General features: G+C 35.9%; 2 protein-coding genes across 3 annotated transcripts; both read left to right on the forward strand.

The window, feature by feature from the left end:
- Nucleotides 1–788: 788 nt before the first annotated feature.
- Nucleotides 789–12,026, forward strand: LOC142975722 (coiled-coil domain-containing protein 170-like). 2 transcript variants are annotated; one of them, XM_076118740.1, is made up of 12 exons: nucleotides 789–1,382; nucleotides 3,753–3,842; nucleotides 3,920–4,658; nucleotides 4,899–5,071; nucleotides 5,163–5,363; nucleotides 5,515–5,658; nucleotides 6,019–6,099; nucleotides 7,232–7,336; nucleotides 7,987–8,154; nucleotides 9,176–9,426; nucleotides 9,561–9,758; nucleotides 10,185–12,026. In XM_076118740.1, the coding sequence occupies exons 1-12, from the start codon at nucleotides 1,305–1,307 to the stop codon at nucleotides 10,267–10,269; spliced, it is 2,313 nt and encodes a 770-aa protein (XP_075974855.1). In that variant the 5' UTR covers nucleotides 789–1,304; the 3' UTR covers nucleotides 10,270–12,026. The 2 variants fall into 2 exon arrangements, with proteins under 2 accessions (XP_075974855.1, XP_075974856.1); XM_076118741.1 differs by lacking the exon at nucleotides 6,019–6,099.
- Nucleotides 12,027–12,937: 911 nt separating this feature from the next.
- Nucleotides 12,938–14,611, forward strand: LOC142975727 (uncharacterized). Its single transcript, XM_076118746.1, has 3 exons — nucleotides 12,938–13,091; nucleotides 13,322–13,641; nucleotides 14,305–14,611. Exons 1-3 carry the CDS (start codon nucleotides 13,049–13,051, stop codon nucleotides 14,434–14,436), a joined length of 495 nt encoding a protein of 164 aa, XP_075974861.1. The 5' UTR covers nucleotides 12,938–13,048; the 3' UTR covers nucleotides 14,437–14,611.
- The last annotated feature ends 50 nt before the right edge of the window (nucleotides 14,612–14,661 follow it).

A 14,661-nucleotide genomic window follows, 5' to 3' on the forward strand; every position in this document is an offset into this window, starting at 1 on the left:
GTTGTCACTGTTTACGATGACGTCACGTCTAGCAAGGAGGCGGCATAGTAGTGCCACGAGACCTGGAACAATAGGGTAGTCTATCGTCCGTGCAAAAGCTTTCTCGAGACGGCCGCGTATCGTTTAATACGCGCGCCTCTCACAACGGAAGGGGGCGGACCGATGCCTTTCGGGGAGTTCAGATGCAATGCTTAGTTTAGTAGGTTTTGCTTACTGGCGCGCACAGGCACGTCAAAGCTACACTCCAACGGTAGGTCCAGCCCATCCACTGGGAGTCCCACACACGTCACCGATCAACCTGGAAGCGCGATATGGTTAGGTCTAAATAAATAAGGTCTAGGGCAGTGTTGGGCAAAATTTAGTTTGATTGATGATTGATGATTAAGATTAAATTATTTAGTCATGACTAATGAATAATGACTAAAAAAATTCAATCATGAGTCGTGATTGATGATTAATTAGTGTTAGTGTTAGTTATTCAATCATGACTAAAATTTTAATGACTAAAAATAATAGTTAAATAAAACTAAGCTTTTCAAGTCTACGTTCCATGACTGTTGATTTGTTAATCACAGGTTTTTAATTAAAGCTAGTTTTAGAACAGAATCAGTTAATTTTTTTTTTAATTTACACAGGTACACATTTGCAAAAATAAGTTCGGGCTAATTTAGTTTAAAATAATTTAAATTGCTTTTTAAAACTACGCGTTTTGAAAATCAAATTTTATAAATAATGGAATTATCTTCTTTCAGTCCACTTAATGTGGTAATCAGTTATAGTTTTATAGATGTGTTCAATTAAACTAAAATTATGTCACCTGAATTATTTTTTTTAGTTTAATCATCATACAAAAATACAATAAATTAGTCATCAGTCATTTAATCATTAAATGATTGATGACTAATTTATTTAATCATGATTATGATTATTATTTTTACTCATGATTAATTCAATCATGACTAAATAATTCATGACTAAATTAGTCATGACTAATCAATTGATTGAAAAAATTAGTTGATTGACCCAACACTGGTCTAGGGTCTTCTTAACCTTAAGACACTTCAGATTTATCGTTTAAGATAAATGCAGTCGTAGTATTTCGGGATTCCACGGTACTTAACGTAAATGTAACCGAAACTTACCAAACTGTCTCGGTTGTTAACCAAAGACTTGATCGATTTCTGTGTTTACGTGAATGGGGCTCATAGCAACGCTTATTGTGGAAATGGTCAGAGTGCAAAGTTAATTGTGAAGAACGCCGTTTATACCCGAATCTGAGTAAATTTAAAAGCAGAAAATCCGTAATGGAAGAAGAGAAGGGCAGCGAAGAAGCTGAAAACTGGAAAATCTACGAAGCGTTGTGTAGCAAAAGTCCAACCGAGGTAAACAACTAGCTCTCAATATTAGTTACGACTTAGTTAAATACATTTAAGTAATTCGCATAAATATTAACAATAGTAGCCAGTGTTATGGTATGATCGCAATCAATCCCTGAATTAAATGCATCACTACCACATAGCGAATAAAGACATTATGTACAGCATCTAGTAATTATGTGACAGTTGTAATGCTAGTTGTGTGAAACTATAACACTTTATTTTTTTAAGAATTATTGCTGAAAGTGTACCTTGATTCGTATTATTAATAATTTACTGTTATTCCAAAGCCCTATAAACGTGGAATCAGCTTTTTTTAAGCAAAACAATAAAACTTAACATTAGCATTTGGAGAACTCACAGTACTTTACGGAGAAATTTATAATTTGCCCCGTGTTGTAGGTACTTGTGGACTATATTACTTCTAGGAACAGGCAACACCGCGTCTTTAGTCCGATGTCTTAAGCTAGTAGTACCTACTAGATAGGGATGGCTATTTCGTTGTTTATTATTTTGGATTAGTTAGTATCCACAAAAGTGGTGCCGTATTCACACCTTTCTTTTCCTCTCTTAGATACTTTCCGTGTTGAATACTTATAGACTTAGCAATACATCGGACTCGTTGATAAAAATAATATACTTACCTATCAAAAAAGTCGAATCTACGACAATTTTCAAAAACCGCGCGTTTGTCTGAATTTGTGTATCTCATAATAGGTAGGTATATATAGAAATAAATTGGGACCGTGTCGGAAAACTACTGTTAATATTGTCAACATCTGGATTAATTGAAAGGCAAAACATATTTACATTACTTACCTACCTAACTGTTATTTTGTAAATTAAATTTGGCAAAATTATGAAATTTAAGAAATTAAGATAAGAACAGGATAAAGATTTTGGTATTTTTTAACATGGTTTCTTTCAGTGTTTTAAGACATCCTAAATATTTAAATAAGGTAATATTAGTTTCTCTCCATGGCTCATCAGAAGTTTCTTCTCGGGTATACAGTAAAACCTATATATTTACATAGGTATGAGTATACCTACCTATGTAACTAATTCTCTTAGGGAGATAAGTTACGAGAATGAGCGTGAACACCGGTTTACGCTCATATTCATTTATTTTTCTTTTTATTTAGAAAGACAATTTCCGCACTAAGAATTTATCTTGTGTTGCGAGGACTTTGACAAACTTACAACCAACGGACACAAAGTACAACAACTATTTCTGGGTCGTACAAATGATTGTTCCTTGTGGGAATCGAACCCACGACCTCCGGATGCTACGGTAGCGGCGCGGCAGCCTGGCGATCTTACCACTTACTTTCTGATATTAATTTGTCTGCTCTTCATTGTTTTGTTTTGTAGATACTCAATTGTTTTGCTGTTGTGAACTGGTTGATGTGTCCTCGTCAGTTTCTCCCTATCTGCTATAGTTTCATTGCTCACCTTCCCCTCTCCCCTGCCAGCGCGTATGTAGATCCGTCCCAATAATAGCTATACTGCCTCTCTTCATCTCTTCTTAATAGCCATTATTACAGTAAAAAAAAAGCAAATTATAATAAAGTATCAACCTAGGTACTTGAAACAGGAACATTTTTAACCTTTAATTTTTATTACAACAATAAAACCACCCAACATTTAATACAGCAAAAGCATAAATATTTTTTCAAAGTCCTCCCTGAAAACAAAAATATGAATACAAAAGTCGACAAGCATTCATTCAGGTTCCCGCCTTTCAAGGAAATTGGAAAAAATATTCATTAGTGGGGTGGTGATAGCGTGCATTCTCTCGTACCTCGCACGGGCTTCTCGTGCGGTACCTACAAGTAGATACCTATGTGTTGCGTAGTACGTCTGTGTGAGTGACTTTGTATCCGACTACCAAGTAAGCGCACAAATTTTCAAACTACTTCCGAGTTTCGTGGATGACATACCCCACGTAGGACGATACAATAGATGCCATGAATGACATCGCAACAATATAACAACCTAATCAATTATCATACCTATAAAAGTCGTGATTCAGGGTACGGCCCCGCGGTGTATGTAAATTTCAAAGCTGGGCATGTATATAGGTCGGTGAATAAGATATCGTGACTCTCGGTCGGTAAGCCTGGAATCACGAGCCGTATCACGCTACATTTCAAACGAGAAGTAGGTACTTTTCTTCACTAGTCGTCTTTTGCTCGCCACGAATAACTGTCTTCTTTCTTTACAATAAAAGTAGTAGTAACTTGTTAACTATGGAATTCTGTAAGTCTTAACTACTCAGCGACTACCTGCGTTATAAGTTACCTATGTGCTATCTGCATATAAAGTGTCGTTTTTTAAGTGATTAACTGTTATAAAAATGGTTGTTGTATTCTGTAGATGGAAGCAGACGTCGGTAACGACATAGTCACGAGCCTGAGAAGTGATCTAGCCGCTCTTCAGTATAAGCGAGATAAACTAATTTCTGAAGTAAGCTCTAGTTTTTCTCATTAGTCTTTTTTTTTGTTGGATATGTTATAAGAAACTTACACGAGTGTCAATTTCAGAACAGCGACCTAAAAAACCAAATGTTATCCCGAGATCAAAGAATATTAGAACAGCAAGTAGAGATAGATCATCTCCGAGAACAAAATGCACGACAAAACGCTATTATATCGTCGCTCAGGAAAAAGATACAAGATCTCGAAGAAATACAAAGAAATCTGCAAACATCACATGGAAGGAGTGAAATCGCTGTCCAGACTTTACAAAGAGATAATCGCTACTGTGAGGAGAAAATAAAGGATTTGGAAAAAAAATTGCGATCTCTTGAACTGGAGTGTCATAACGAAGAACAACAAAAAGAAAATGCTCGATGTCAGTTCCATGATCTTGTACGGCGGATGTCAGCAGCACTGGAATCAGATTTTTGTGATACGGCACATACACACTCGCCTGAAAGTTTGATAATAAAAGCAGCTGAATTAGTCCAAGAAATCACGAGATTGAAAAATAAGTGTTCAAATACCACTGAAAACTTAACAAGTGTAGAACAGGAGCTCAGGAGCTGTAGAGATGCATTAGACAGATCTAACGCCGACAAGGATATGTTACAACGACAATTATCATCGCAACTCCTCGACCTCGACAGATTTAAACAAGAAAGAGAATCTCTAACTGTTCAGAACAGGGTCCTTGAAAGAGAATTGCATGAAGCGAGGGAGAAATTGGCACACTGTGCTAAGAACTTGAATGTTGTAACAGATAATGTCAACCAAAATGAATCAATTATAATACAATTAAAAGGTAAAGTCAACAACTAATTAAACTAAATTGGGATAAGAATAGTCCAGGAGACCCATTTTCTAAATTAACCTATTGTTTATATATTTTTATCTCATGCAAAATGAAAATGATTTAACACATTTCTTGAAGGCACATTATATTTATTTGTTTTACAATCAATAACCCGGTAATTATTACCAAGTAATTAGCTAAGTAGAAATATTTAACATTTTAACATGTAATATAACATTTTCTTTATAGAGGATCTAAGACACCGTGACGAGAAATTCCAAAGACTTCACACAGAGTTTCGCAACACTATGGAGTCTATAGCTATTTTGCTTAGCTTACCAACACGTTTCGTCGAAGCACACGAAAGTACAATAAAAGATCGAATTCGAGAAATTTTAAGTGAAAACAAGGACAAATCTGTGGTAAGTAGCAACATCCAAAAATCCTACAACTTTCATTTATTTCTTTATACTAATTATATTTAAGTTAACCTAAATAAGTTAATTGTTATAGCAAATAGAAGCTCTTCGTGATAAACTGGGCATAGAGTCGCAGCAGTTGGGAAGGGCAGCACATTTGCACGACCAAGCTACAACGCGTGTGCGTATTCTAGAGGATGAGAGAAATATGCTCGAAGCTAAGGTCCATAAATTGGAATCTGAGGTTAACGCGATGGAACTTTCCAGAGAAAACCTACGAAAAGACAAAGCCAATGTTAGTATACTTTAATAATTATTATTATATTTACTACACCAGGTACAGTAATTAAGTCTGTGGGCATTATTATTATTTATTTGATCCAAGCAAAACAATTTAGAATAGACACGCTGCTCTGTAAAGTGAATGATGATATAATTTGTTACAGTTTGTCGCATTCCTTGAACGCCTAAGCAGAACACTAAATATGGATGAGTTAACCCAAGACATCGGAATAGAATTGCATACTGATTCAATTATACATCGTGCGGAGCAATTGGCGAGACTCGAGAGCGATAAAATTGTCGACAAGGTCAGTCAGTGAAACTAACCAAGTAACCACTAGGATCGCGAGAAATGCTCTGAATCAACCATGGTGCTGCCATGTACTGCTCTACTATACAGGTTGTCGATTTATTTTAGTAATGTCACTCACGAAATTGCTACTTGGTATGTTTGTTAAACAATCAACGTCCTGTAATAACTTGTTTGTATAGCGATAAAAACAGACATTGGTAAGGTATGCCACTTTAACAGTTTTATAACTTGTACTTATAGTTACCTTCACCTTTATACATATAAGTTGGTGTATGTGCGCATTGCTGCCACCTGTACAAAGCGTTGGTGTTCCGTGTTATCTGTGTGTGTGCTAACGCGTGTGTGTTTTGTGTAGCTGCTATATTACGGATACTATGGCACGCTGCCGAGACTACGCAGAGAAAGATCTTTCCATGATTTACCTTATCTTAAAGAAGTAAGACATGTACTGTTACAAATTGGCATGACATTACCTACTTACGTAGGTAGTATAACGAGTAATTTAGAGATTCCGCAAACGACTTCTAATTTGCTAATTTGAGTTACAAGCTACACGACGTGACTGCCGTTTGCACAGCAACTAAACTAGCACGATATTGAGTAGTAACAATTATTTCACGCCATTAACTGTGAGTTAACTAAGTATTGACACAAGGTGTAGGTAGCCTGGTAGGTATCATTAGCCATCAACCATTAACTAAGTATTACGTACAAGACCTATAATTATGGTGTGTAAAGGTGTTTTCAAACTACATAACAACGCGACAATCGTATAGTGTACTTACAGTGATTTATAACTTATCAATTTTATATTGGATTATTAGTAAACTAAACCTTGAAAACACCTTGACATCGATCATTTTGCTTCTAGATCGAAATTGAAAATCTCATTTCACTATAAAGGTTAATCCACACACTTACTCAGTTTTAGGTTAATCTAATTAATTGAATCTTTTTCATTGAATATCATGATCCATCATCATCATGCCAGCCCAAAACAATCCTGGGGCCGATTACCTAATATAACATGTGATTCGTCAAATTAGATACACCATCTATAATATCGTTCGTCGATAATTAAAACGTTTATTCCTCTTTCATTACATTTTGCTTCGTAAGCCTGTAAGTCGTACGATAATTTATTTTCAAAGGACTCACAAAACGGTTGTTGAACAAAGTTTGGATCGGCCCCAGGTCGTTTATCTTCGATTGTTTAGTTGACTGCACACGCGATACTGTCTGCCTCGATACAAATACAAACGAACGCAGCACAGTCACGCGTTATGCCTTGCATGATGGCGTAAATCAAACCACCCATATTTTATCACTACTGTTTGTGTAAATAAAGACGGTGTTCATATGACGACCTCTGAAGCATGGTTAAGGTAATGGCTACTACAGTGAGTCGGGAGGTCGTGGGTTCGATTCCTACACGAAACAAATATTTATGCGATCCACAAATAGTTGTTTTGGGTCTGGTTGTATTTTGCGTCCGTTGCTAGTATGTTTGTAACAGCCCCTGCAGCACAAGAACTATTTGATACATGTGATCGTTATAATCGTTTCAGACTGCCGTAGTGTATCAGTTGCAAAGACGAATAAGAATCCTCAGGGAACAGCTACAAAGGAAGGATTTGCACCTTGACTTGTTGCGACGAAAACTGAGTGTGCAGGTATTTTTTTATAAGTTTATAATAAAGTTCATAAAATATAGAAGAATAAATTTTGGCGTTTTTCAAGTACATTTGCCAGACGCTTGTACGACTTATGGACGTTGTTTTTGTTGTGACGCTCTTCCTCGAGTGTGCACAACCGCACTTTTATTAAGATAGTCTAATAAAACTAATTATTAGCAATAATAATTAGTTTTATTCGATTGTGGTACTTCTAGCTCCTATTCTGACAATTAGGCACCTACTTAACAAATGCGATGGTATAAATTCAGTTCGAAACTGAAAGTGAGACAACATATAATAATTAGCTAGTTTCTGCTTGCAACTTCGTTCGCGTGAAAAGATATCTCGGGATAAAAATCCTTTTTGGTAATCCAGGTTGTAAACTACCAGTGTTCCAAATTAATCAAAATCTGTAGCGCGATTCTCTACAGTCAGTACTGTCGAGTATCGAAAGTTTGACATTTAAAATGTCCTGCCAAAATAGTTCCAACGACTCCCGTTAAAGGCGCTGATCAGATTTTCACACAAAATTTCTCGATAGCTAGGCGGTTGCCAATTATAGTGATACTGGTAGAGAATCTAGTTACAGTTCAGTAGTTTTGGCGTTATTGAGAAGCAACAATTAAAGCGTTAAACTTTCGGGTTAGGAGGAGAGTTGCCGAGTGCGCGCGGTGCTGCAGGCGGAGCGCGACGAGGCGGTGGCGCGCAGCAAGAAGCTGGCGCGCCAGTGTGACAAGCTGCAGGTGCAGCTCAGCGACGCGCGCGCACAACTGCGCGACCTTAACGCACAGCTCGCAGATGCTGCAGAGTACAAGGTATCTAAACATATTATATACTAGCTTTTACCCGCGACTTCGTCCGCAACCTGAATTTTCCCATGGGAGTTCGTCATTTTCTCGGGGTAAAAAGTAGCCTATGTCCTTTCTCGGGTATCAAAATATCTCCATAGCAAATTTCGTGCAAATTGATTCCGTAATTTAGGCGTGATTGAGTAACAGACAGACAGAAAGAGTTTCTTTCGCATTTATAATATTAAGTATGGATCTCAATGGTGACTGACTGACATAGTGATCTATCAACGCACAGCCCAAACCACTGGACGTATCGGGCTGAAATTTGCTATGAAAGCATTTTAATCAATTCTACTACAGCCATTTACCGAGCGCGTTGGTATTAATTAACTAAGCATTTTTTTTTCAGGCAACATTAAGTAAAATAAACCGAATTGTCTTATTACATTTAAGGCCAACTGTATGATTTGACACAACTTTATAGCAAGTAGTTTATTATAAGAACATTAAATATGCCTTCATTTAATAAGCAACATAAGACGCAGTAGGCACAGATAGAAAACTATTGGAATATCTAATTTACATACAAGGCTAAAGTGATCAGTTTAATAGAACCGTGATCTCATTTGTTTGTAGTTGAACTTTATACTTAATACATTCATTTATTCGCATCATCTCGTTTTATACAATCGACTAGACGGCCAGCAATGTTGGATCATAACCAATGAACGAGCACTTCTCGAACATCAGACTGCAGATTCCGATCAATGTCTAGCTTACAATCGAGTTTAAGTCGATCATCTTAATGTATACTTCAATAAATGATGTTTAAAGAGTTTATGTCTACAATATGGAACCAATTCGACGTTTTTTTTCGTTTGCATTCCTTATTCATATGCATCTTATATCATGAGATGATGATTTTTGCAAATGCCAATCTAAAAACTTAGATTAATAGCATTTTTAGGGCTTTTTTTAGATTTGCTATCTCCAAAAAAATCTCTGTGCCTGCCCTACACATTGCATTAAACCATCTTTTGCGTAGATAACATCTCTGGAGCGAGCCCGGAAAATTGAAGAACTACAGAAGAGACTGGAAGAGGCCGAACTGCTTAGAACGCGGTACAACCGCAAGGTCAACGTGTTGAAGGAGCAAGTGCGGGCGACGGGAGAAACCTTCGAGCACGAACGTTCGGCCACTGATCATCAGCTCACCGTTCTACGTGATGACCTCGCCAGGACTAAGGAGGCTCTAGCTGAATGCCAACGCAGAGAGGCACAACTCACCAGCTTTAGGTACAAATACTTACACAGTTTTTGTAAAGCTTTTAATTTACCTTAGTACCTTTTTAAAAGATGTTTATATATTATATGATAAATTTTGGAAAGCCGGTCTAAATTTCATTTTTCTTTTCTCGGGTATATTTCAGGAACTCTATAGCAAAACTATTAGGCATTCTGGTACCAGCGTCAGTGTCTGACTTTGAGATGGTGTCACGTCTGCAGAAGTTGATCGACGCTCATCATGACTTCACGGTGGTGTCGCGTCGGTACGATGACCCCGCGCTGCTGCGAGCCGCCTCTCGATCACCACCACCGTCCAGGTGCAGGACCCGGACACCTGACAGGTAAATATTCTATAACAAACTAAATTGAAGTATTGAATCAACCCGTCTAATTTCGCTATGCATCACATTTCCTGATATGTTCTTTGAATAATACAGTTCTTAATCTAGATAACAGAAAAGTACAGAAATCAACCAGGAGTCAGGCTATCCGATCCTGAGGTGATACTTACCTATCCTGACTTGATGATCACCAAGCTTATGCTGGTGACAGTTTAATTTACCCATCACAACCTAACAACTAATCCTCTACCAACTCAAAACATACTTATGTTAAAGAATCACAAAGTACGGTCACTGTCCTGATACTCATAAATCTATGTCTACAAACCTGGGATAAAGCTATGAGCAAAATAACTAGATAGAGTACTAAAAGCTTGTAAGTATCTGCGCAAGATAGATGTGAATGACATGCACGTTTGTTGGCAGGTCTCTGCGCTACGATGACTCGGGCTACGCGGACCCTGCGTTCGACCTCGACGATGACTTGTACAAAACCCGAGCCGCCTTGTGACACTCGAGGCGCCGCGCTCGCTTCTAAACACTGCTATACCTACTTTACAGTTTTTGTCAACCACGACCCGGAAAAATACAATAGCGATGATTCCTCTCTACGCTCGGGAATTTCTTACTCGGTTTCGCCTAAATTTCACTCTCAGCGATCTTTTTACGGTCATCAACGAATTTGTTCAAGATAGAAAATATCTCATACCTAATCTTAAGCTCAGATTGTCCCAAATGTATTAATGTTAGCAATATCTTAATAGGTATTCAATATATCATTATATCTAGGTACTCAATATTTAAAACCGAGGGAATAAACTCCAACTTTTATGTCTATATCCCGGGCGCTAGTATGAAATTCAGGTTTAGAATCATTAGGTACTTTTTTAATCACTTACACCTACTTACTTTAGTAAGTATTACAATGAAAATACAGAAAAGGGTTAATATTAAAGTACCTTATTAAAATTTCCAAATTTAAACAGAATCGTGTACTTATGTAAATTTCTAAGTACTTTTGATCTGTAAACTACGTATTGAAGCGTACACTAGGTACTAGATAGCGAGCTAGTAGCGGTTAGCATGTAATCTAACTAATTAACTATGTGATCGATTTACACATTTAATATGGAACGTTATATAATAAACTCAGTATTTATAATGATCGTTCAACAAAGCGAAACAACGGTACGCAACGATGGAATCAAAATATCATCAATCGATTTCCACCCAAGTTACCGTTTTATTTACCGTAAAATGAAATTACTCGTGTAAGTTTAGATATGGAGATATTTATAACGTGGATAGTATAATTCAACATATTTATTAAACTAATGCTAGTTGGTAAACAAGCCAATGATTATGTAGGTAAGTATTGATTTAAAAAAATCGATCGTCATTAAGACAGCGAGCCGACCTACCATTAATTATGATTTTTTAAAATAAATGTTATACATTAAGCTAGCTACCATATAATTGTAGGTATAAGGAAGTTGTTCATTATCTATAAGAATGTTTTAATGGCATACTCTACGTCACAAATATTGATTGTCGATGAGGCTCATAGTATTTTGAGTTTGTAAATTTTTACTTAGTTATATCAGTCTTCCATTTTTTTCCCAGAATGTTCCTGGATGTTAAGTTTGTACCTTATATTGTATTATGAGATCTACTCATTATTTTTAAGATAGCTATACCAAATACTTTCTTATTATTTTTGCTACCATTGTACCTTATCTTTCTACACTAGTAAAATTTTAATAATATGACCGTACTAATATTCCAGCGTCATGTTTATATGTTATGTTATAAAAAAGACCACACATATAGGTACCGAACTCGCGAGTTACTGCTGATAAAAGTTGGAAATTAAAGACAATTAAATATCTCTCACGTTAACAACAAGGGATAAAATTTGGTACGGGTAGTTTGGGCCTTTACAGTGATGTATAGGTTCTCATCCTTACAAGAAAATATAAAGCATCGTAGAATGGCAGCGTTACAAATTTTAAGATAAACATACATTTAGTTTCTAGAAATCGATTACCAATGCCATTTGAGATAAGTTGTACACTAAATTGAATTTATATTTTGTATGATAAAATCAATTCCCAGGCTGTTTTTCCGACAATGATTTGCGTCGTTACTTCTTGTACCATAAATTATTATTTTATAATCGCCAGGTACCGAGTAATTATTATTTAGATTATTTAAGTGTGCCGAAACGACAGCACTTAGTAAGCAGCAAATGAATAAATATGTACATAATTGAAATAATTGCTTTATTTACTATGTTTTTTTTTGACACACCCTATCAATATTGCCCGTATGATCTAATTAACATAACCACTTAATGTTACTGCTTACTTGTTGGTTTTTGTATGATTTATCTAGGTACATGCACATTTAATGTCTATGACTAATTATTTTCAATGTTAATATGATTTACGGTGATAATTAAGTTTCACACAATAACTATCAATCAATATTTCGACCTCGATTTAATGTAGACGTAAATTCCTTAAAATCAATATGAGTGTAAGTATGCAATTACATTTTTAAAGTGTAGCCGTACCTACTAGCTTTAGTACGGCTTTTCATAAGATTCCGTATTTATTTGATAATTACGACATAAATTATTAATAAGATTAAACAGAAATTACTGCAGAGCCCCACGTATCTACAACCTATGCATTTTGATTTTCATGCTTTGTAAAAAAGTTAAGGTTTTTTTTAAGACAAGAACTTGTTTATGGTACTTAGAAAAAAGCCTACATCTTACCTATCAATGCGTCTGTCGGCTTTAGTAGATGAATATCTACGTGTTAAATGTATTGCTCAGTTGTCGATCTACAATACAAATGTAAAAACGTTTCATATCGGACTTGATACAAGACACGTAGACAGATGAATGATTGATCATGTTAAGAATAAATCATTGGATACGCCATCTATTTGATGTGACGATCAATTAAAAGCAAAAAATGTCATGGCATAACTTTTTACACGAAGATATATTAAGTATACGGACTGGGTGGTGGCCTGTGGTTTAATTAAGAGAATATAATTTTATTATACGTAATTACTCAGTCAAAAACCGAAGTAGGTGAATATTTCCGTAATAAAATGAGGGTAAAATGAAAATAAAACAAATATTTTTGTCTACCCTCATCAAAACACATTAACTGTTAAAGTAGGTGGATCTCTCATCATTATTCTTGTGCCCACATTGAATTTAACAAGCTTATAGTTATTACAGTTTTTCGATCGATATCCAATACATATTCAAAATGTTATACAAATTCATTTATTTTATTCTTTTCGCAAGTTCCGGTAAGTGAATATTATGTTGTGCTATAATTTAATGGAATTATTTTGCCATTTAGTATAATTATGTAATGAGAATTAATTAAAAATGTAACGGCCATGTGGTTGATACAAACACTAAATGTGTTAATTAGAACATTCCTCAGTTCGTATTAACTAAAAATAAACCTACAAAAGTAGATTAAAATTGTAAAAAGTTTTTTAGTTTTAACAACTGCGATATTTTGTTCTAATAGTTGTAACGCGTCATGTACCACGTTTTGCTGATTTGGATGAGGAGGACCAGCATCTGTTACGAGCTGCGTATGACACTCCTGCCTACGACCACGATGAATATCAGGAGGACGATGACCTCCCGCTAGGCAAGCTGGACTTGCTCAAAGACGGATTGTGGGCTATGAAGGCGAAATTCAAGGAACTTAAGGCCTTCAACAAAGCTATGGTCGCCAACCTACTTGCCACCAAACTGAAAGTTAAGGAGCTAATGGCTAACAGTATTATGCTGAAGAAACATCATCACATGGAGGATAAAAAGAAACCTAGCTATAACTACCAGGTATGTACCTACATCTAGTAACAAAATATTAAGAGCTATATTTATATTTCGTTGCCAAATTACAGCAATTATTCCTAAGAAATTGTTCAGGTAGGTAGTAGTTAAATGCTAGACATAACCTAAAATAGCCTTTGATTCCTAAGTCTGACACATACTTAGTTTCTAAACGGCGGCATTGAACCACACTTCGTGCGTTTAATTCGCGTTTTCGGCAAGACCACAATACAAAATGATTAGTAGTGACTGCATACCATAAAATCAATAATAAGTAAGCAATTAAATTAGTTGAAATCGTGGGCGACTCTGACGCCCGGAGAACACGTACAATGCAAAGTTCTCTTCCGCGCTTTTGATATTCAAATGATGAAATATTTTACACACACATGAAAATAGTTCCGGAATCTGAATACTGTATAATATTACTTTTTATATTCACCTTACTCCACATAAACCTATTTTGACTAATAATTCGATAATTATATTATTATTTGTAGATCCTTTATGTAAAAAATACAGTTTTTCAGTGAAAATTTACTTGATTTACATTACAAATTACGATTAATATTAGATAATAGGTGTATAATATAACTTCGATAAAATAGACCGTTTAGTTTCTAAAACATCCCTTTGCATAGGTATTCCAAACTTTTTGTAATGTTCCAGACGCCGACGTACCCGCAGTACAGCCCGCAGCCACAATATGGTCCCGAGTACACAGAACAACAATATGCGCCGCAGCAGCAACAACAATATGCACCCCCTCAGTACCAACACGACCCTTACTACGGACATTAAGGCCACAAACCCCCCACCGCCCCCATTTGTACAGAACTCCTTTAAACTAATCCCTTATCTCTCTACTCTCTTAAGCTGAAGAAAAAGAGTTGATAAACTAATAATATACCATATTAAATGCACAATAAATTGTAATTACTTACACAGCAATATAAATAAATTGTTAAGGTATAAATGCTCTTTGTCTCATCATAGATGTAAGGCGTTTCATATTCTCGTTCGATC

The sequence above is a fragment of the Anticarsia gemmatalis genome, chromosome 9 (genome assembly GCF_050436995.1).
Source record: "Anticarsia gemmatalis isolate Benzon Research Colony breed Stoneville strain chromosome 9, ilAntGemm2 primary, whole genome shotgun sequence".
Lineage (NCBI taxonomy): Eukaryota > Metazoa > Arthropoda > Insecta > Lepidoptera > Erebidae > Anticarsia > Anticarsia gemmatalis.

What these genes read in the sequence shown, in the direction of transcription:
- LOC142975722 (XM_076118740.1), top strand. Translation starts at nt 1,305, where the DNA reads ATGGAAGAAGAGAAGGGCAGCGAAGAAGCTGAAAACTGGAAAATCTAC. An exon ending in ATTTACCTTATCTTAAAGAA is followed by an intron (nt 6,100 to 7,231) that starts GTAAGACATGTA and finishes TAATCGTTTCAG; the next exon opens with ACTGCCGTAGTGTATCAGTT. An exon ending in GACGAAAACTGAGTGTGCAG is followed by an intron (nt 7,337 to 7,986) that starts GTATTTTTTTAT and finishes CTTTCGGGTTAG; the next exon opens with GAGGAGAGTTGCCGAGTGCG.
- LOC142975727 (XM_076118746.1), top strand. Translation starts at nt 13,049, where the DNA reads ATGTTATACAAATTCATTTATTTTATTCTTTTCGCAAGTTCCG. An exon ending in TATTCTTTTCGCAAGTTCCG is followed by an intron (nt 13,092 to 13,321) that starts GTAAGTGAATAT and finishes TTGTTCTAATAG; the next exon opens with TTGTAACGCGTCATGTACCA. An exon ending in AACCTAGCTATAACTACCAG is followed by an intron (nt 13,642 to 14,304) that starts GTATGTACCTAC and finishes GTAATGTTCCAG; the next exon opens with ACGCCGACGTACCCGCAGTA.